At 46.3% G+C, this 21,872-nt stretch overlaps 1 protein-coding gene and 1 pseudogene across 1 annotated transcript; both read right to left on the bottom strand.

Moving 5' to 3' along the window:
• Positions 1 to 2,086: 2,086 nt before the first annotated feature.
• LOC128836159 (cytoplasmic dynein 1 heavy chain 1-like) lies at positions 2,087 to 4,699 on the bottom strand. Its single transcript, XM_054026176.1, has 4 exons — positions 3,729 to 4,699; positions 3,093 to 3,336; positions 2,699 to 2,882; positions 2,087 to 2,116 (listed from the first exon to the last, which is right to left on the bottom strand). The coding sequence occupies exons 1-4, from the start codon at positions 3,853 to 3,855 to the stop codon at positions 2,087 to 2,089; spliced, it is 585 nt and encodes a 194-aa protein (XP_053882151.1). The 5' UTR covers positions 3,856 to 4,699.
• A 3,355-nt stretch (positions 4,700 to 8,054) lies between these two features.
• Positions 8,055 to 21,872, bottom strand: part of LOC128836158 (cytoplasmic dynein 1 heavy chain 1-like) — a 49,008-nt pseudogene continuing 35,190 nt past the window's right edge.

Below are 21,872 nucleotides of genomic sequence, written 5' to 3'. Positions count from 1 at the left end.
ACTGGGTGTATACACACCTTCCCTTAAGAGGAAGTTACATCACCAATTGACCCCATCAAGGTATAGAGCTCAATGCTTCTACCATCAGAGACCCTACAAACCACCTCATAAAAGGCAGAAGATTGAAAAGTCCTGCTTCCATGTTCCTTCCACACTGGCCTCAACATCCCAATCCCAGCCCCCAACCAGTAATATTTTTGATGTGAGCTTGGGAGCCGTGATTCACTGAGCCCAGCACCTCCTGACTCCAGTAGAACAGGGATCGCCTAGCACTCTTCTTCAACATCTGGAGCGTGATAACGATGGACACATGGGTGCTGATCATCATCCACACTGGCTATATGATTGAGTTTGCAATGCTACCTCATCCAAAACTGCCCTCCCCAACCCCCTTTGGGGACCAGTCTCATGACAATATTCTCGCTCAGGAGGTGAACTTATTGCAGCAAAGAGCAATAGTGTGTTCCTCCACAGTATCAGGTTACAGGTTTTTACTTGACCTGCTTCCTCATATCCAAGAAAAAGGCTGGGTGGAAACCGATCCTTTACCTCCACCACCTCAACCCCACTTCATTCACAAACTCAAATTTCACAGTCATGTAGGCAGCAATAATTCCATTTTTAGAAAAAATGGCATGTGGTCATGGCTCCTGCCCACAGACAATTTCTCAGATTTATGGTGGGCTCTGACCATTTCCAGTACTATCCTTCAGAATAGCTACCGCCCTAATAGTATTTACACCAAGGTATTTTCAGTGGTAGAAGCTCACATCAGATGTCATGGCCTCCTCACTTTCCCATACTTAGACGACTGGCTCCTCACCACCAAATCTCGCCAAAAAGCCTATACGTTGACATCTATGATGCTCCACCTCTTTTCCTCAATGGGGAGTCAGTGTAAACGTTACAAAAATCTGGTTTTACTCCCATGTAATCTTTGGATTTCTTTGGGGCAACCTTGAACTCTATCACCACAGGGGTGAACTTGCTCACAGTTTTCAGACCATGAACAATATCATAGGTCACATTGCAAGCAACACTTTGGTAACCGTCAAAACATGTCTGTCCTTACTTGGCCACATGGCTTTGTGCACATATGTCACTCCATTTCCAAGACTCCATCTTTGAGTATGACTACATTCAGTTCACTCCCCAAGCTGTCATTCCATGAATCTCACACTGACAGTTCCTGCCAAGATACTGTCCTCCCTTCTGTGATGCACAAATCTTCATCACATATGTGTGGGGGGGGTCTCTTTCTCCCCTCTTCACTGGTCAAGACAATCATTATGGATGTTTCCCTGCAAGGTTGGGGAGCCTATATGGGCAACCACACAGCACAAGGAGCCTGGACATCTTGAGAATATAGAATGCACATCAGTGTCCTGGAATTATGGGCAGTAAGGAAGGTGTGCGAATCCTTTCTTCCATTCGCTCGCTTTCACCACATCCTGATAATGTCAGACAACGCTAGGATGGTCTTTTACACCAGCAAGCAAGGGAGCGAGATCTGCCTCCCTGTGTGCAGAAGCAGTCAATCTCTGGAACTGGTGCATCAGCAATCAGATGACTCTATCTGCAGCCTACCTTCCAGGGACACAAAATGCACTCTCAGATTCCCTCACCAGACATTTTACGATTGACCACAAGTGGAAACTTAACGACACGGTGCTGCATGACATTTTCACATGATGGAGAACCCCAACAAGAGATCTGTTCGCTTCCCAGGCCAACAACAAGTGCATCACGTGTTGCTCCAGATGTAGGCTGCCACTTCCAGGGTGATGCTCTCCTTTCCTGGTCAGACCAGTTCAACTGTGCCTTCCCTCCGCTGCCACTTCTGCCACAAGTGCTACACAAGTTCCAGCAGAAAGGGGTGACGTCATCCTGATCACCCCTTTCTGGCCCTGACAGTTCTAGTTCCCCGAGCTCCTGACCCAATGCAATCGCAGCATCAAACACCCCAATCCACAACCACTTCACCTCAGGGCGTGGTATTTGGGTGGGCATCATACCTAGAATGTGCATGCTCTTCAGCCATGTGAGACATCTTCTGCAATAGCAGAAAGGATTCGACTAGGAAATGTTATCTAGCTAAATGGAAATGCTTCTCGTCCTGGACACAACAAAGAGGTACCAGAAGCTATGGGTATTCCACTCATTCTAGACTAGATCCTATCTTTTGAAGACAGCAGGTCTCTCCTTCAGCTCCTTGTGAGGCTGCTTTGTGGTGATCAGTGCATTATGAACTTAAAGTGATCCTATACAGGGAATACTTAAGCTATCACCTAATACAATTGCCTTAGTTGAGGAGTGACAACTGTACTTGCCTACATAACATTTATTTGAAAGTGATGTGAACTGCAGGAGTTCATTCAGAATGTCTACTCCACTTGGAATATAGTCAGGATACCACTTGTTTTACAGGAGCGGTGAAAGTTTGTAATGACCACAAACCATCAGATGCCTCTGTTTTCTTGTAAGAAAGACACTTCCAACAACTCAAGCACTGCTTAAACTGCCACTCCTGTAGCCTAAAGTACCATGACTTCAAGTAAATACGACACTTGTGAACTTAAATAGATTGTTTATGCTAGATACAGCAGGTGCTTTACTGTAAATGCTCATATACATGAATATGTACTGTAATCACCCCTTTGCTGTGAATGAATATAAAAAAAATCTGTATATGTTTTACCTCTTGTTCAGGTAGGTTCTCAGCAATTTCCTCTTCATCAACAACTTCACCATGCTCTCTCTTCTCCCGCTTTATCTTCTGAATCCTCTCCCTCTTCACATTTCCTGCACTAATCAGTACACTCTTCAAAGCTCTTAAGCCAAAGTCATAATGACTTTGAGAGGAGAGCTGCTCATCAGAGAGTCTAAGGATAAAAGATACCAGAGTCAGTTTTAGACATACTAAGATCACAAAACTAATGTTCAATAGTGAAGTGTCAAGCATGCTTACTGTTCTATGTTCTTGCTATGGTAGTTTCAAAGCTAGCTACAGAGCCATTTTAAGTTCCAGATTTAAGTACACAAGTGATCTTTTAATGGTTTGGGCCACACTTGTTTAAGTGACTATTACTTACTTGAAGAATGGGACAATTTTATTGGCTAGCACTTCAGCAGTACAGAAACCCTGGGAGTACAACATGACCTGGGCAATCAGCTGGCGGTCTGGCTTTGTCATCGCCAAGCTCCAGAACAGCTTCTTCAAGTTGTCTGGAAGATTTGATCTAGCCGCATAACCAGGATTCATGGTGATGAAGATAGCCATGTCTGGGCTCACTTTAACTTGTTTATTCAGCAGCTCACAAGTAATAGGTGCAGAAGCTAAAAGTAGTTCACACACAAAGTTTTTTAGTTACAGTTGATTTTGTCTCAGTCAAATCAGCTATCAACTACAGTAGTTGAAACTTCACTTTTAGTATCCTGTATAGTTTTGTTTATGGTACAACTAGTCAAACATTTTTTTCTACCACAACACTAAAGTTACACAATGTTGACAGTGACTGCATATCAGTTGAAAGCAACTTCCTTTAATTCTTTAGTGTTTAAGTTACATTTTCAAATTTAACAAAAAAAAAAAAAAAAAAACCCTGGCCAATGTGGGAGTAACTGATCAAGGAAATTTCTCAAAAGGACCTATTTCAGACATGCAAGTGAGGGCATTCTTTTGCCAGAAAAGCTATACAAAACCATTAGCAATTTAAATAATTGCATACTCTTGTCATAGTTTGGATTGCAATGTTCTCGCAAGGCTTCCTGGATGCACTGAACCTGCTGAGAAACAGCAGAAAGCATGCGCTCCTCAAGTCTGTTGAACTCATCAAAGCATCCCCATGCGCCCATTTCTCAAAGCCCCACAAAGATGCGTCCCATTGCCTGTAGGCAGAGAAAAAGAGAAGATCAGCTTTATTTACACACACACTGGGAAAAAAAGTTACCTTGGTTATTCTTCCCTGTATATAGTGAAACTGGTGTAGACTGGATAGGATTGTGGTTACATATATTAACCCCAGATTTAATGTGTGTGTATCTTTATGCTGAGAATCTTTATGCATTCAACAGAAACAACTACTTCTTTACCCACCACTCCACTTTACCCACTTCTCTATCCACTCACACCATTCTTGTAGTACGGTGATAACTTCATGGCGTCTGATAACCCTTGTGTCTGATGAAGTGGGCATTCACCCACGAAAGCTTACGCTCCAATACTTCTGTTAGTCTTAAAGGTGCCACAGGACTCTCTGTTGCTAACTTCATGGCAGACACACTGTTAATGTGCTCCTTGACGTTGTTGAAGACATCATCCCAACCACGAATCAAACAACATTTGCTCTGATAGTTAACCAAATCCAGTTCATAAGTGTTCCACACTTCTCTTATCTTTAAGAAAAAAAGTCAGGTTCTGAATTCCTGATAGTAATTTTAATTCTATTACATTTATTTCAGTCTATAGTGCAGAAATGTAGTTACATGAGCTTGATTCTTTTCTTTTTACAGAGCACATAAACCTGCAGTCCTTGGATTGCTGTCAATCATATTGTGGAAGATTTCATAATTATGTCTTGTGGGTCGGACTTAAAGTTATTGGAACTCATAAAATGAAATTACAGAAGGCAGTTTCCAGTATTCTACTTAGAAGTTTTATAATAGTAACGTACTAGCTATGTATTTTACTTGATTTATCTTTAAGTTACAGTACCTTCAGTAAACTTGCAAAGCTTTTAATAAAACCCCAAACCTATAGGGTTTCATGTTGTGTCAGTTTTTTAGGTAAATTTACTCAGTTATTTAGAACTAAAAATGTATGGTGAAGATCTAAAGCATTTCACTTTCACCATCCTGGGTAGCCAAAATCCAATTTGTTACATAGCTGTCAGCAAATTAATTTACACCTCTAAAACTTCTCCTGCACGAAAGGTCTAGTATATGTAATGATAGATACTAGCCTGTTTCAAAAACTCTTCCAAAGCCATCTCTCCCTGAGCCACAAGAAGTACATCTTTGACAATTGCTTCATTCTTCTGCCGCAAACAAGCAGGGAAGTTTTTCAACTGGTTCAGTAAGCCATCCAAATTTTGTCAAAGCTGTCAATAAAACACAGAAGCCATGAAAGAATTCATTTACCAGCAACATTATGATAAACACAATCACTCTAGTAAACTGGATATTACAACAGTTATCTGTTCTACTTACAGTTTGTCATCTTAACATTTTATTAAACAGTTCTTTAAGAATGGGAAAATCACCCTTAATAATAATAATAATTAATATGATATTGATCATGATTTCCTATGCTGCATATATTTAATTTTGCTAACAATAAATATAGCTGTATACAAGGCAGGCAAACCAAATCCTAGATGTATAAAAACATTCAATTGCCCCCCAAAACCTCATCATTCCAACAGATTCTCCATGCTTTTGTTGATATATTCCACCTCCGCAGGTTATATGGAGCCAACAGTACTGCTTGAAACTTAATTCATGACTGTTGGTACAATACTTTTGGCAGAAACTTGGGGTGCAAGCACAGGGAAACACTACTTGCAGACCATGGAAAAGGCGGAGGCGTCTGTCACCATGACCCTCAGTTCTCCAACCCAGAAGTAATAGCTACCAGGGAAGTGACCTTCATGGAGAGGAGAGACGGAGGAGGTGGCCAGAGGTTCAAAGGGAAATTTCATCAACACCGTGAGGAGAAGGTTGAGGTCCCATTGGGGGAGAAATGGATTGAAGGGAAGGATAAGTCCATTAGAGGTCCTTCCAAAACCTGGTAGTCAAGGGTGAGTAAAGAGAGTACCCCTCCACAGGAGGGTGAAAGGCACTGATAGTGATTATGTGCACCTTGATGAAGTTGAGAGTGAGGCCTGACGTCTTCAGGGAGAGAAGATAGTCCAAAAGAAGAGGGATGTCCACATCTTCAGAAGCAAGACCCCTCTGTTGGGTCTATGTGGTGAAACACTTCCACTTGGCCCTACAGTACTGCCTTGTGGACTCTTCTCTGCTATTCAAGAAGATGTCTTGTACTGCTGACCAACTTTCCTGCTCTAGTGAAGATGCCCATCCAAAAAACAAGCTCAGATGTGAAAAGTCTCCGGGAGTGGGATGCTGGGTCCTGCAGCCATGTCGTTTGAGGAGTTCCGGAAAAGCTGGCCGCAGAAGCAGGGAGATACGCTGACATGTGGAGGAGAAGGGAAAGCAGAGCTGGCAAGGCCAGCGTGGCAATCAGAGTGACTGTCATTGTCTCCCATCTGATCTTGTGTAGGACACGTGGCAGAAGCTCTAGGGAGGAAAGGCATAATTGATGGGGTCCGACCAGCAGAGGACTAGGGCATCACCTTGGGAGAGATCACTGAGCCCCCCACTCTCCCAGAGGAATATTAGGTGCATTTGCTGTTGGCGTGGGAGGCAGAGAGGGCCCTGGTCAGAATCCCACAGCAGTTAAAAATGTTGGTGACCACAGTGTTGTGGAGCTCCCATTTGTGATCGGTCATGAATTTCCTGCTGAGAGAGTTCGCAATTATGTTCTGAATTCCGGGGAGGTATGCTGCTGACAACGGGATCTTGTGAGCAATGCACCAATCCCAAAGATGAACTGCCTCCATACAAAGCGTAGGTGACCTCATTCCCCCTTGTTTGTTGATTTAGTAAACAGTGATAGTGTTGTCTGACGTGATGAGATCAGGACAGGAATCAATTAATGTGAGAAATACACGACATGCTCTCCGCATCACCCAAAGTTCTAGGATGTTGATGGGCATCCAGAATCCCGAGCAATCCAAGACTCCTGAGTCATGTGCTTGCCCATGTGGGCACCCCATCTGACAAGTAACGCATCTGTGATGATAGTCATGCTTGGAGGATGGAAATAATGGTATTCTGGTTCAGACCTGACCTGAATCCGTCCACCACTAGAGGGAGGAGAGAAGCTCTTGGGGAACTGTCAGTAGAAAGTCCGTGATGTAGTTCATGGGAAAATAGATCCTCTGGAGCTACAGCTGTAGGCAACAAAAGTGGAGACAAGCTAAGGCAGTAATGTATGTACAAGTCACCATGTGGCCAAGAAGAGAAAGGCAAGCCCTGGCCAGAACAGAAGGACTGGAAATTGCAGTGGAAATCAGCTCTTGTAGGGCCTGGAACCTGTCCTCTGGGAGGTGGGCACATGTTTATATTGCATTGATACAGGCCCCAATGAATTCTAGGGACTGTGTGGGATCCAACTGATTTTCTGATGTTTACACTCACCGCCAGGGAAGAGTGGAGTGTAAGCAGCATGAAGATCAAGGAATGACCCTCCCCTTTGGCTGCTAGCAGGATGATCAAAGCATTAAGGGAATATAAGGACCCCTTGGCAGTGGAGATGGTCCACCGCTCCTGAGAAAACTTTGGTGGAGACTTGTGAAGCAGTGGTGAGTCCAAAAAGTAGAACCTTGAATCTCAGGAAACGTCTGTGGGTAAGATGGATATCCACGTGGAAGTAAGCATCCTGCATATTGAGAGCCATAAACCACATGCCTCTTTCTAACAAAGGAACGATGGCTGCTAGAGTGACCATATGAAACTTTGGCTTGTGTATGAAGCAGCTGAAATGATGGAGGTCTAAGATTGGTCTCCACATGCCCCACTTGGGGACTAGAAAATCGGTGGAATGGAACCCTGCACCCTGACAGGTCATAAGAACAGGTTCTATCACTCCTCTTTGCAGGAGAGAGTCCACTTCTAGTCCGAGTAAGACTTGCACTTGGTTGCTGGTGCGTAGATACCCAGTGATCGCAGAGCAGCTCTGGTGTCTTTGAGGGAGTGGAGGGAATCGTCTGTCTTCTGACTGAAGAGATGAGACCCATCGAAAGGGAAGTCCTCTATGGTGTTCTTGACTTCCCTTGGGAAACCTGATTAATGCAGCCGTGACTCCCTCCACATAACGATCCCCGAAGCCATAGTACACTAAGTAGTGTCTGCCACGTCCACCACAGCCTGGAGCATTGTCCTTCAACTAGTTTTCCCTCATGTAGGATAGCCTGGAAGCAGTTTTCTGGTTCCTAATACTTTAAGTCTCTTGAAATGGCTTCCACTAGACGCAGTGCCCTTTGAATGGGGTACTTTGTATTTCAGATTTTTCTCAGATGGGTGAATATTGCCACAAGTGCCTGTCTTATTTTGTCCAGTTCAGTAGCAGACAACAAGTCATTCAAAGGAAAGTCTTTCATCAGTGGATTGTAGTCATTTACAGTTTCCAGTGCCTGTTTTAGATCTAAAGACAATAAAAGAGAGTTAAATTTAATTGACCTCATTGTGTCAATTCCATCTGGCCAGTTGAAAGACAATAGTTTTCACTTCATACATGGTGAAGCTTTTTGATTATGATGTTGAAGTTTAACTAGTGTAACTATATCACAAGAGCTAAACTTCTACAGAAAATGCTCATAAATCTACAACACATTGCAATTTCTTACCTGTGTCCGTGTCAAAGCTGACAGTAGCATAAAAACGTTTGCCATGTTTCAAGGTATCTAGCGTCAGGAGGACTTCTGGGCTTTCACGCTTCTCCTGAATACGGTACAGAGTACATTCCAAGTTCAGCCAGGAACTAATTTCCTTTAAAGCCATGCCTGACGCAGGATCTCGATCCAGTTTGGTCAGCTTAAAGACATAAATGAAATGTTGAAGAAAGTGACATGCTTTTGTTGTGTAACTGTTTATTAATAGAAGTGCAAACCTACGTAAAACAATTAACTGCCTCCACACAACTTCATAGTTCAACATGCCAAAATGGAAAGATCTAGTCTACACTAGCCCACTGCAAGCCATTCACCAACAACTGTAATAGTGGACGTTGCATACAGTAGCTGTACACAAAAAGTGTAAGTTACAAAATGTTCCTAGGATAAAAGAAGAGCCAAATTAAAGTGTTTTCACAGGTGAGCAAACATATTTCTTTAGGCTTCTGGAGGTGCAGTGGAGAAGGTGCAAAGCTGTTGTTGCTGACGCCAAGTGGAAGTGACCCCGTACCTACTTGGGGTAGACTGAACTCATTTAGACATAGGAGTTGTGGTTGCTTTAAAAAACAAGTATAGTTGGTACCCTATCTTCATTTGGTTTAAGTCACCATGAGTTATGCAGAAGGGCACTGACCAAAGCCCCAACATAAGCCATGCTCCTTGGGAACCTGCTGGGTGTACTAAATCAGTCCCAGAGTCCAATGATTGCAGGAGCTGGCAACAAAATGAAAGAAGGAAGCTGTGGCCTCATCCTACCCCCTCAGGAACAGTGAGAATTTGGTCATGAGAAAGTAAAAAGCCAGTATTTCATCCCTATTTAGATTATGCCTGTGTGTGTTGCAGCAAGTGGTATGTATGCATCCTATGAAATCTTAAGGTATAAGTTTGCAATACATTAAGGATAGAGCAGCCAGCTTTGCTTAGGTTTGTCTCAATTATAGCATCCATCCATAAATTATTTCTAGCACTCAAAATTCAAGACTTGACCCAGATATTTCAAATTAACTAAGTGTCACTGTACAGTATTCTGTTCAAAATTTATCTTCACCACAACTTGAAAAAGCCCCACTCCTCCTTGGCAGACAGATATTATGCCCAGAGAAGAGAACCAACTCAGGCAAGGGAGTCAGTGGCTCCTTTGGAGGAAGAGTGGTGCATCATTACTCCTGTAACAGAAGGGGAGGAGATGCGAAACACAGCATGGCACAGACGCTCCTTCTCCTGTGAGAGGGAAGAGTAGAGATGCTGGAAGCCCTACTGCTTTTCCTAGAAAGGAGGGGACGCCACAAGGGGCCTTGCTGGAAAGTCAAGGCCTTACTAAGTACCCCGGAGGAGGCCTACAGAGCGGCTGGGTTGGGCATAAAACTGATTAATTCATGCTTAAGTAGGGTTACCATCTGTCCGTATTTCCCTGGACATGTCTGGCTTTTGTGTCTCTAAATAGCTGTCCGGGAGGAATTGGTAACAAGGTTAAAATGTCCAGGATTTTTTTTCTCCCTCGCCTCCCTCCCTTCCATGCAGAGTGCAGCTGCTGATTGGGAAGTTTGGCCGATTGAGCTGCTCCCATTGGCCTTCAGCAGCCAGAGCCCTCCCCTGCTCCCCCCTCCCTCTGTCTGCAGCCCTGTGTAACACACAAACCGACCCTCTGGGCAGCGTGTTTTGCAAACAGGTGGAGCCAGAATGTTAAGGGGAGTCCGGGGGGGGGCAGTCAGGGAGCGGGGGAGTGTTGGATGGGTCCCCGGCCTCCACCTGCCACCCCCTCTCCGCGCGTCCCCCCGTGTACCTCTCCTTCCCTGTCTCTCCCTTGCCTGCTTGTACTGCCAGAGCCAGCAGCAACCGCTGTCTGCTGCCCCCGGGTCCTAGCGTCCCCCATCCACTAATGGGAAGACAGGCTGCCCTTACCCTGCCCTTCCACCCTAGCCCCGAGCCTCTCCAACGCCCCAAACCCCTTATCCTCAGCCCCAACCCTCATCCCCCTGCACCCTAATCCTCTGCCCCAGCCCTGAGCCCCCTCCTGCATCATGAACCCCTCATCCTCAGACCCACAGCCCTCACCCCTGCATCCCCTCCTATCCCCAAACTCCCTCCCAAACCCCTTCCCCCCTTCCCACATACCCCCTCCTGCCCTCAAACTCCCTCCCAAAGCCTGCACCCCTCCCTTTGCACCACCTCCCACCCCCAAACTCCATCCCAGAGCCTGCACCCCTCACCCCGTCCTGCACACCCACCCCCTGCCCCAGCCCGGAGCCTGCACCCAGCACCCAAACTCTATCCCAGATCCTGCACCCCTCCTGTACCCTAATCCCCATCCCAGGACCTGCACCCCAAACCTCCTCCCCCCACCCAATGCCCCTCCCAGACCCTTAGGCAGATTGGGGGGATGGGTTCTGGGCACCACCAAAATTTCTACAATCCTGCCACCCATGCGAGTGGCCAAGGGTCGGGGCAGTCAGGGGACAGGTAGGGTCCAGGGGGGGCAGTTAGGGTGGGGGGTTCTCAGCAGGGGGAAGTCAGGGAACAAGAAGCAGGGGGGGTTGGGGTTCTGAGGGGGGCAGTCAGGGGGTGGGAAGTGGGAGGGAGTGGATGGGGGCAGGGCTAGGGCGGGGCTTCTCCCCCTCCCTCCAGTGTCCTCTTTTTTGATTGTGGAAATATGGTAACCCTATGCTTAAGTACATTTATTAGGGATGTCAGTTCAGGGCATCTGCATCTGTACTTCCCCCTCACTGGGCCAGCAAGGGCACTTACTCCCAAGCATTAGGTCCCCTGCTGTTGCCTCTCTTGTTTGTAGATCCACATCTCTCCCCCTTTTAACTCAGGTAGTCCTAGGCTGCCTAGTTCCCTGCCTTCACTGTTTATTTCCCAGCACAGACAGGTTGCCAAGGATACCTGCTTGCTTTCTCTTCACAGACTGATAACAGAGTGATCATCAACACATAGTACCACACAGATCTAAGCAATCCAATTTCATTCTTAAAGTAAAAATCCCTAGAGAGAAACCATTTAAAAATAAAGTGCAAAAAAGCTTAACCTAAACCCTAACATGGACTCTGTCAGACGCAGTCCTTCAACCCCCGCACAACCTAGGGGAATCCTTCTGGTTATCAGCTCATCACAGCTTCAGCTCAGAACCAGCACACAGCCTCTTGGGGACTCAGTAAGCAAGTCCTTCCAAGCCTTCCCTAAGGATTGGGGCCCTCCATAGACCCGAGGTCCAGTACACTAGCTGTATCAGGAAGTCGTCCTGAATCAGTTTGAACTCATGCTATTCATCCAAAGGTCTTCTCTTTGCTAGTCTCTCAAGAATCCGGTTTGAACTATATCTAGGAACAGGGATGTGGCTTCAAAGGGTTGATAACCAGAAGAATTACACTACATTACCCCTCCCCTCCTAGAGGAAACCCCCTTCATCTGAAAACTTCACATTGTTTCAGAAGGGTCTTAAACTACTTCAATAAGGTTTAACTTAATTCAATGAAGTTCATTCAGGATATTGTTCATCTTTCACAATGGGTTCAGAACTTTACTTGGAGCAGAGTTAAGTTACTGCGAGAGTAACACAATGGCAATGCAAAGTAAGCTGCCACCCTCACCAAAGCAAAGCATGGGAGCCACTGTGGGGCAGAACTTTTATACATATTAGTAACAACAAACATTTTCCCAGATCTGCTCTACTCAGTGCCAGCCTTTTGCACCAGTCCCTTTAAAGGTTTTTTTAAATTTCAGTCATTTTTTACTACCTGAATGGAAAGACGCAAAATTAGCCAGCATTTTATTAGTAATAATTTTCTTGAAGGCAAAGAACGTGAGCCAGGCTCTTAGCTGTACACTGGTGTAGCTCAATTTACACCGGCTGAGAATCTGGCCATATGTTTAGAATTTCCTGCATAAGAGGGCAACAGCAAAAGAGGAGGCTTTCACACCCTTAAAGAATGACACAGGAGTTTCTACCATGTAATCTGACATTTAGTTCTGCAATTTTACCTTTTGTATTTCTCTAATCCATCGGTTAACTCCAGACTGTAGCTGGTTGAGAAAAATTGGGTCCTCAACCTTGTCACCAAAGTCGGTAACCTTTGGCTTTTCTCCACGCTCATAACATTGCTTGGCAACATTAGTAATAATTGGATGAATTGGCAAACTGATCTCTGGAATTTCAATATTCTGCTGCAAGTGCAGCAGTCCCATTTCAAGTTCTGTAATTTTTTTCTCAACTGATGGAGCCATTTTATCACCATCCCTGCCGGGAGGGGAGAGGAAACATTACCAAATGAAAAGCTAGACCAACGGGCATACATAAATTGCATGCACTTGGGTTCATGTAACTTGAATTACATCCCCAACAGCTTTAGGTTAATTTTAACAGGAAATGAGGTGTTTCAAGTCCTATTTACCTCAGCCCCACATTCTTTTTTATCCATTTTTCATTAGTATTGAAAAATTATTATTTGCATTTAACAGAATTACCTGTCTGCTTTGCCAGACTCTCTGATATAGGACTTTAAAAAGGGAGCAACAGCATTGCTAATGAAAGAATGTAATGTTTCGTAAGGAGAATCTTCACTACGAGTAAGCACTCTCAGTTGGGAGGACACTGGTTTGTCAGCATCGATCACTGGTGTACGCTTAATGAACGCCAAACTGTGGAGCAAAGAAAAAAGTTAGTTAACTATAAGACATTTAATTCCAGAATACAGTAAATTACAGTAGCTCTAGTATAACACAAAATTAGGTGGTGTATATCAGACGTTACATGCTAACGTGCTTTACTGGGTACACTTTTGAAAGTGTGAGAGCAAAACTTGTGCTAATGCTTTAAAACTATTACTAGTAGCTGAATGTATTAGGTTTTTATATTCATCCATTTTAGACTGACAGAAAACTAAAAGCAATCAAGTTTATAATCATTGTAATTGAAAGCACACCATTTTCTGGTATAAGACTGCTTCTTAAATATTTTACCTTCACAGAGACAAATGCCTGCTAGGGCTAGACAATGAGAAGAGACAAATATGCAAGCATATTTGAGAGCGCGCGAGCGAGCGAGAGCGCACTGTTGTGAAGCTAGATGTTTGTAGAGCACTTTGACCATCAAAAGCACTATATAAGCAGTACATATTACTATATGTGTGTTGGCCTAAGGATTATAGGACTAGCTTTTCCTAGTCCTAAAACATTCACATCAGATTTCAGTAAGACTGCACTCACCGGTTTGACTTTAGCCCATAATGAATGTCAGTATTAATGCTATAGGCTATGATTTCTTTTTCCTCTTCTCCTTCATCACCCACATCCTCTGCAAACAGAATTTAATATATTAAAAACCTCTAACATACACTTAAAAGCCTATTAACCCATCCCTCTCCACCACATCTACCTCACACCTACTCGTGCAGAAGCTCATTTGTACCCATCTCTCATCTAGGTTTGAAACTTTACACAAAGTGCTGCGTGCCATACAGCTCAAGTTATATTTTTAGGGGGTTGAGATACTATCTATAAACTGGTGAAGCCTTGTTACTTAGCTTGAGAATTGTACAATCAGTCTTTGATTTTTATTCAGCATTTCCAAGGCAACTAAATTAAAATCATACCCAGAATGATTTCATTTGTTGTCAGCAGAGTTGGATAGAACATACCAAAATATCTTTTCATTTGTACTAAACTATGACTTAGAACCCAGAAACGCATGACTCCTCAAGACACAGGTTTTTATACCTTTATTACAAGAGATTAGTTACTTCAGGACCACTACTGCTCCCCTTTTTTCTAGGCTGCCTCCTGTATGAATTGCTGTAGTGAAAGCAAATTACAAGCCAACTCCTTACATGCTGATTTCAAGAGAGAGATTTGCAGAATTTCCCCACAATACAAAGCCTGAGTTATGGCTTGTTAAAACTAGACAAAGTTTTGTTATCGCTGTATGCTTAAAGACCTGCAAGAACGTGCCACAAGATTGTCAGTTTAATTCCTTTTCATAACTTGCCTTGATATTTTTCAAAGACTTCAAATTATATTAAGGAAAAGAGGAGATTAAAAGTACAAAGTGTAAGAGAAAATGACTCTTTCCCTAACTTAGCTAGTGAGTCACAAGGTGATGTAATCACGGTGCATGCTTAGGATGACCAGACAGCAAATGTGAAAAATTGGGACGGGGGTGGGGGTTAATAGGAGCCTCTATAAGAAAAAGACCCAAAAATCGGGACTGTCCCTATAAAATTGGGACATCTGGTCACTCTATGAATGCTGGCACTTCTGCAGTGAAACCACTGCAATGCAGCACAAAGCTATCGCCATCTGAGGAAGACACGCCCAAGTGAGAAAAAGTACAGGAGCATTACTCTCCTGTTCTCCCAATGCCTCCAAAAGATAAACTACCAGAGTTTTATTTTGTATTACTGTAGCACCTAAAACCCATGGACTAGTAGCCCATTGTGGTAGGTGCTCTTGAGGTCCAGATGAAACCAACCACTTAACAACATACAATTTATGTTTGAGAAGATTAACTGGTGACAGGGCCGGCTCGTGGGTTTTGGCCGCCCGAAGCAGCCAGACAAAAAACAGGTCCTCTCCCCACTCCATCCATTTCCGCACCCTCCCCTGAGCCTGCTGTGCCCTCACTCCTCCCACTCCCCCTCTGAGCCTCCTGCACATCACGAAACAGCTGATCCGGAGGTGCAAGGAGGGAGGGGGAGGCGCTAATCAGCGGGGCTGCCAGTGGGTGGGAGGCGCTGGGAGCGGGGTGTGGGAGGGGGCTGCTGACGTATTACTGTGGCTCTTTGGCAATGTGCATTGGTAAAATTCTCAGGCTCAGGTTGGCCACCCCTGCTCTGTACAAAAAAAGCATCTGAGGGTATGTCTTCACTACAATTAAAAATCACCCAAACCTCTGTGCCCGACTGAAGGGGCTGTTTAATTGCGGTGCAGACAGGCTTGGGCAGACTGAGCTCTGGGCCCTCCCACCTCGCAGGCTGGAGCCCGAATGTCTACGTAGCTCTTTAGCCACAGTCAGCTGGCACAGGCCAGGCGCAGGTGTCTAATTACAGTATAGACATACTCTGAGGGAACAACAGTCCTTTGCAGACCCCAAAAGATCAAACCTATTCCTGATCCAGACACTCCATATATTTCAGAGACATGCTCTCCCAATTAAAAATTTTTTTCATTTTTCGTGTTTACAATTTTTAGGTCTTCACTATGGTGCTTAAAAGGGCTGGCCAGTTGATACTGTCTACACTTAGCATGAAGTAGAACTTCTAGCATTGCTTCAGCTGAACATTAGCAACAGTGGGAAACGGAGAGAGAGTTTCCCTACTGCAGGCAAGGCTGGGTCCAATAATTACATACAGCAAGAATGTCATAAGCACTCTTTTGGAACAGTTTACAGTTATACAACTGTTGGAATCATTTGCTGTTTTTACTGTGTTAAATAAAACCCCGGAAGTTAAAGTGAGCTATTTTGCCCATTCAAGATTTTGTGGTGCTGAATTTAACATCCAATTAACTTACTACTGCTAGAAGTATCATGAAACGGCAATTTGTTTTACCAGGGTTTGTAGAATCAGCCTCTTGGCATTTGGCCCAAGGCACATTTGTTGGGTGAAGTTTAGGTAGAGAAATGTCCTCAAAAAGATCTATCCTGTCAGGAGTGAGGAAGTGTATCCATCACAGAAAGGAATGAGTAATACCAAAATGTTTGCAAACTGCTCTCAGAGCACTTTCTCTTAGACGTAACATGATGTGTACAGAAAAAATAGTCTGTGCCTGCAATATTTGAACATGCTGGGGTAGACTGGGGACCAAAGACTCTAGGAGTACATCTACACTTCAATAAAATAACTCACTGAACAGCTGCGGCTGGTGCCCATCAGCTGATTCTGACTTGTGGGGCTTGGGCTGAGGGGGCTAAAAATTGCAGTGTAGACATCAGAGCACAGGCCTTGTGAGGGTCGTGGGTCCCAGAGTCTGGTCTCCTACCTGAGAAGAACATTTACACTGCTATTTTTAGTCCAGCAGCCCAAGCCAAATGACTTGGGCTCTGAGACTGTGCTGCAGATTGCATTACATTGTAGACATACTCTGTGTGTCTCATAAATGGGGCAACAAGAGTTAAACACAAAGAGCACAATTGGCTTATTTCTTCAAGGACTTTGACTTCCCACTATCACCCCACTTCTCCATCCAAACTATAGCAAAAAAGCTTTGATCGGGGGCTAGACATACCAGACCACCTAATTAACTGTCAAGGATTTGTTATCTGTTATCACATCCCCATATCTGTAAAAAGCAACAGAGGGTCCTGTGGCACCTTTGAGACTAACAGAAGTACTGGGAGCATAAGCTTTCGTGGGTAAGAACCTCACTTCTTCAGACTTGCATCTGAAGAAGTGAGGTTCTTACCCACGAAAGCTTATGCTCCCAGTACTTCTGTTAGTCTCAAAGGTGCCACAGGACCCTCTGTTGCTTTTTACAGATTCAGACTAACACGGCTACCCCTCTGATACTTATCCCCATATCTGAAACTAATGTAGTTTCTACTCCTCCCTACGAGGAATTCACCCATAAAAAAGTTACTAGATACTATACAAAGGTGGGGGAGAAACAGTGTAAATACCTAACATAGAAAAGTGCACAAGCCAGGTTTTGAAACATTTATTCCATTTTAACTGAATGTCACTGGTGTTAATACAGCTCAGTTGCTAAGCGTTCTTGCCTCTAGGCCATAACATCACACATCCAAGTCCTTCAACAGCACTGGCTCATACCCACTGTTTATACTGCACTGCAGTACTTTGCAACACTGTGTCCTTCAGATGAAATTATAGGGAGATTCCTTCTGCCTGCATCTGTGAACTAGCCACATAGAAACTAATGATCCTTTGATACTTCTCAAATTGACCAAGAAAAAATCCTAACATCATGTCCTTATCATTTCAAGTCAGATACCAACAGGGAAGTCTATGTGAAGGCACAATGGCTGTTGTATTTACCTACGTAAGACCTTTGAGCCAGCATCTACATATTACTTTATAAAGAGCTTTGAGGGGGACATGAGGCCCAACACAGCAATAAAGTCAGATGCTGTTTGTTGTGAAAGAGGTCCAAGTTCAAGGCTTCCAAGCACTCCAGTGCTGCAAAGCCAAGATAGAAACGTGACAAAACAATAAATGCATAGCGCAGGGGTGACCAACCTGTGGCTCCAGAGCCACATGCGGCTCCTCAGAAGTTAATATGCGGCTCCTTGTATAGGCACCAACTCCAGGGCTGGAGCTACACGTGCCAACTTTCTAATGTGCCAGGGGGTGCTCACTGCTTAACCCCTCTGCCACAGGCCCTGCTCCCACTCCACCCCTTCCTGCCCCATCCCCCTGCACCTGTCATGCCCTTGCTCCTCCCTCTCCCCCCAGAGCCTCCTGCACACCACGAAACAGCTGATTGGGAGGGAGGGGGAAGCGCTGACCGGCGGGGCTGTTGGTGGGCAGGAGACACTGGGAATGGGGGGGGGGGAGCTGATGAGGGGCTGCTGACGTATTACTGTGGTCTTTGACACTGTACATTGGTAAATTCTGGCTCCTTCTCAGGTTGGCCACCCCTGGCATAGCTCATGGGAATGTTTTATCACCTTGACTTTGATTTCAGCCACAGTTCATATAAGGCAGTGTCCATAAATGTCTTTTTTCAAAGACCATTGTTGATTTCTTGATCTCGGTAATTTAAAACTGAAGTACCAGTTTCTGGCTATTTTTCCCCACAGCACAGACATGTTAGTAGCCCTCTGTATAGGTTTTGGGTTAGCTTTCAGGGCCAAGGCTATGGTACATTCCCTGCCTGTGGGAATGGACAGGGGTGTTGCTGGGTGGGTTACAGCATCTCTTCTCTCTATTCCAATACAGGAGGTTACAGGGGGAGCCAGTTCCACCCCTTGGGGGGAATCAGTTAGGGAATTGTTGATGGAACTGTCTCCCCTCTTCCTGTTGCAATAGGGTGTTACAGGGTACACCACACTGTGCATGTGGAGTCAGTATCTCTCCTGGGGAATGGGGTGGGGATACAGGGGGATCACAGACCCACCCCCACTGCGTGTATGTGTATATGGGGGGAGTCACAGGCCCGCTCCTCACTCTGTGTGTGGGAGCACCCCCACAACCCCAGCCCACACCCCCAGACCCCTGCCTCCCCCCACACACCCCCGGCTCCCTGCCCTGACTCCTGCATCCCCCACATCCCCACCCCGAGCACCAAATGGGAGCTCCTGCACCACCACCCACATTCCCACCTGCACCCCTTGCACCAAACAGGAGCTGCCCCAGGTAAGCGCTCTTCACCCTAACCTCCTGCCCCAACCCTGAGCCCCCTCCTGCACCCTAGCTCCTGGCCAGACCCTGCACCCCAATTTTTTTTTACATTTTTTTATAAAGCATTCTTTTCCAAAGCACTTTACAGTAGTTAGCTAACAGTACAAACAATATTTGGAAAGATCATTAAGTGGTCCGCCGAGACCCTCAGCGATTTTCAAGTGGTCTGTGGAAAAATAAGTTAGACTACAAGAACAATCAAGGTACCTCACTTTATTTTCATTTACTTGCTATTACTTATAGGAGGATGAAGAAAAAAAGAAATGAAAAATGGGGGCAGGGGGGAGATAAGAGAAAATGTTCTTTTTCTTGGCTGAGTCCCATGGAGGGGCCCCAAAAATGAAGCTGAGCACAGAGCCCCATTAACTCTAAATCTGCCACTGGGGCTGACCCCTCCCCCGCAGCTCCCCATGACGCAGCCATTGGCTGACCCCTCACTCCCCGAGCTCCAAATGCCGCTGCCAGGATAGGGGCTGACCCTTCCTTCGCCCCAGCTCCCCGCACCACTGCCAGGAGCTGGGGCTGACACCCTCCCCACACCGCTACCAGGGGCTAGGGCTGGCCCCTAACCCCCCCCCCCCCCCCCCGCAGCTCCATTCTGGCTGGGGCTGACCTCCCAAGCCCTGCTGCCTGACACCTTGCTTTGCCACCCCCCAAACACATGTTCCTCCATGCCCTGCTGGAGGGGGGGGTCACACAGGACTTTTTTGGTAAACTGGGTATTTGTTCATTTGCTCTTGCCAACTGATCAATTGGCAAGAGCAAATGGGATAAATGCCCATTTTTGTCAAAAAAGTCAGGATGGCCGAGACAGAGCTTAAAAGGGGAACTGTCCAAGCCAAACGGGGACATATGGTCACCCTACCTCCAGGCAAGTGGGTCCTGAGGGAGTCCGGCCAAGGCTGGCGCAGACCCTGGCTTGGCTAATTGCGCCACCCCCTTGAGAGGCCGAAGTGATTTCCCGCCCTGGCACTGGACCGGCCCCGGCCACGCTGCTAGCTCAGCCTGGCGGACGCAGTCACCTTCCAGCAGGGCTGGTGAGTGTGGCCAGGGGGCAGGGTATGAGGGAGTGGGTCTCTGGAGGTGTGTGCGGGGCTGCTGGCCAATGGGGGAGTCTTTGGGGGGGGGCAGTGGGAGAGGTCTGTGTGTTGGGATGCTGGGCAGTGGGGAATATGAGTGGGGTGCTGAGTAGTTGTGGTGGTGGGCTGTTGGGAAGTGCATTGGGCAGTAGTGGTGCGGCTGTGTGTGAGGGGGTGCGGGGTAGGGGTGGTGATGTGCAGACCGCTGTGCATTTGTGGTGGAGGGTCTGTGCGGGGTGGGGAGGGGACTGCTGGGCATCGCAGTTCTGGGAGACGCTGGGCTTAGGGAGTCGGGGGCTTTGTGGCATGGCATGGGCCCACCCCTGAGGGAAGGGGCAGGCTGGCAGCACAGGGCTGGGCAGGCCACTGTGGGTCTGGCAACTGCCAGTTTGTGTACAGTGCCCTTGCACTGGGCTGGGTGGAGCAGGGCTGGCCCCACCATGCCATGTTCCATTGCTCCTGGCTGGCCCCTTGCTCTGGGGACTGACCTCCCCACGCCATGCTCTCTTGCTCCCATGGGGGCCCACAAATCTGTTTGGCACCGGGCCTGCAAAAGGTTAATCTGGCCCTGCCTCCTCTCCCCCCACCCCCACCCCCCGGCTCTCCCTGCCACAGCGTCTCAGCGCCCGGCCTGGCTCTCACCCTGGAGCGTGGAGCGCTCCACCAACACGGTGTGCACCTGTGGATCAGAGAGGAACTTGTGCATCTGCTCCAGGGCGCCCTTCTCCTCCAGCACCACCTCCAGCTCGACCGTCCTCCAGCTTGCACAGGTGCTTCTGCAGCACTCAGACATCGATCACATTCTGCACAGCCGAGCCCGGCAACTGCAGGATGCCCTCCTCGCCGCCCGCGTCCGACATCCCGAGACAGCCAGACACAGCCCAGAGCTCGCACCTGTTGCAGAGTTACCAACTATACTACTGACCCAGCTGCACCCTCCACACCGCCCTGTAACCACCCCGCTCCCCCGCTGCATGAAACTGTGGATATGATCTTCACAGCACGGCAGCTGCAAGAAAAGTGTCAGGGTCAAAACCTATCACTGCACCTGGCTCTTATTGATCTAACTAAAGCCTTTGATTCAGTGAATCGCTGTGCCCTCTGGACTGTACTTTCTAAGATTGATGTATTTATCAGGATGGCCTAAAATTGATTCATGATAACATGAAAGCGACTGTTCTGAGCAGTGCTGGCTCCCAGAGATAATCTTTCAAAGTACAAACAGCAGTCAAACAGGACTGTGTCATCACTCCAACCATGTCTGAGGTTTTTATTGCCATCATTCTTTACCTATTTGCTGGGAAGTTTATAGCTGGCGTTGAAATAATTTACAGAATGGAGGGAAAACTGTTCAGGCTTAGCAGGCTGAAAGCCAAGAGTAAGATCTCCACAACATCTATTGTGGAACTTCAGTATGCTGATGACAACACAGTCTTTGCCCATTCTGAGAAAGATCTTCAAACTATCTTGAATTTGTTTGCTGATGCTTACGCATGTCTTGGTTTCACTCTTAATATCAAGTTTCAGAGTAGCAGCCGTGTTAGTCTGTATCCGCAAAAAGAAGAACAGGAGTACTTGTGGCACCTTAGAGACTAACAAATTTATTAGAGCATAAGCTTTCGTGGACTACAGCCCACTTCTTCAGCTGCATATAGAATGTCCATTCTGGGCTTAGGGAGTCGGGGACTCTGTGGCATGGCATGGGCCCACCCCCGAGGGAAGGGGCACGCTGGCAGCACAGGGCTGGGCAGGCCATTGTGGGTCTGGCAACTGCCGGTTTGTAGAATGTCCATTCTATATGCATCCGAAGAAGTGGGCTGTAGTCCACGAAAGCTTATGCTCTAATAAATTTGTTAGTCTCTAAGGTGCCACAAGTACTCCTGTTCTTCTTTTTTCTTAATATCAAGAAGACTAAAGTGCTCTATCAG

Source organism: Malaclemys terrapin, chromosome 4, assembly GCF_027887155.1.
Source record: "Malaclemys terrapin pileata isolate rMalTer1 chromosome 4, rMalTer1.hap1, whole genome shotgun sequence".
Taxonomy (NCBI): Eukaryota; Metazoa; Chordata; order Testudines; family Emydidae; genus Malaclemys; species Malaclemys terrapin.
The sequence above is the reverse complement of the archived record's forward strand: the minus strand, read 5'-3'. Positions and strand labels throughout refer to the sequence as shown.

What these genes read in the sequence shown, in the direction of transcription:
- LOC128836159 (XM_054026176.1), bottom strand. Translation starts at nt 3,855, where the DNA reads ATGGGCGCATGGGGATGCTTTGATGAGTTCAACAGACTTGAGGAGCGC. An exon ending in AAAATTGTCCCATTCTTCAA is followed by an intron (nt 2,883 to 3,092) that starts GTAAGTAATAGT and finishes TTTTATCCTTAG; the next exon opens with ACTCTCTGATGAGCAGCTCT. An exon ending in AGAACCTACCTGAACAAGAG is followed by an intron (nt 2,117 to 2,698) that starts GTAAAACATATA and finishes TGTTGTGTCCAG; the next exon opens with GACGAGAAGCATTTCCATTT.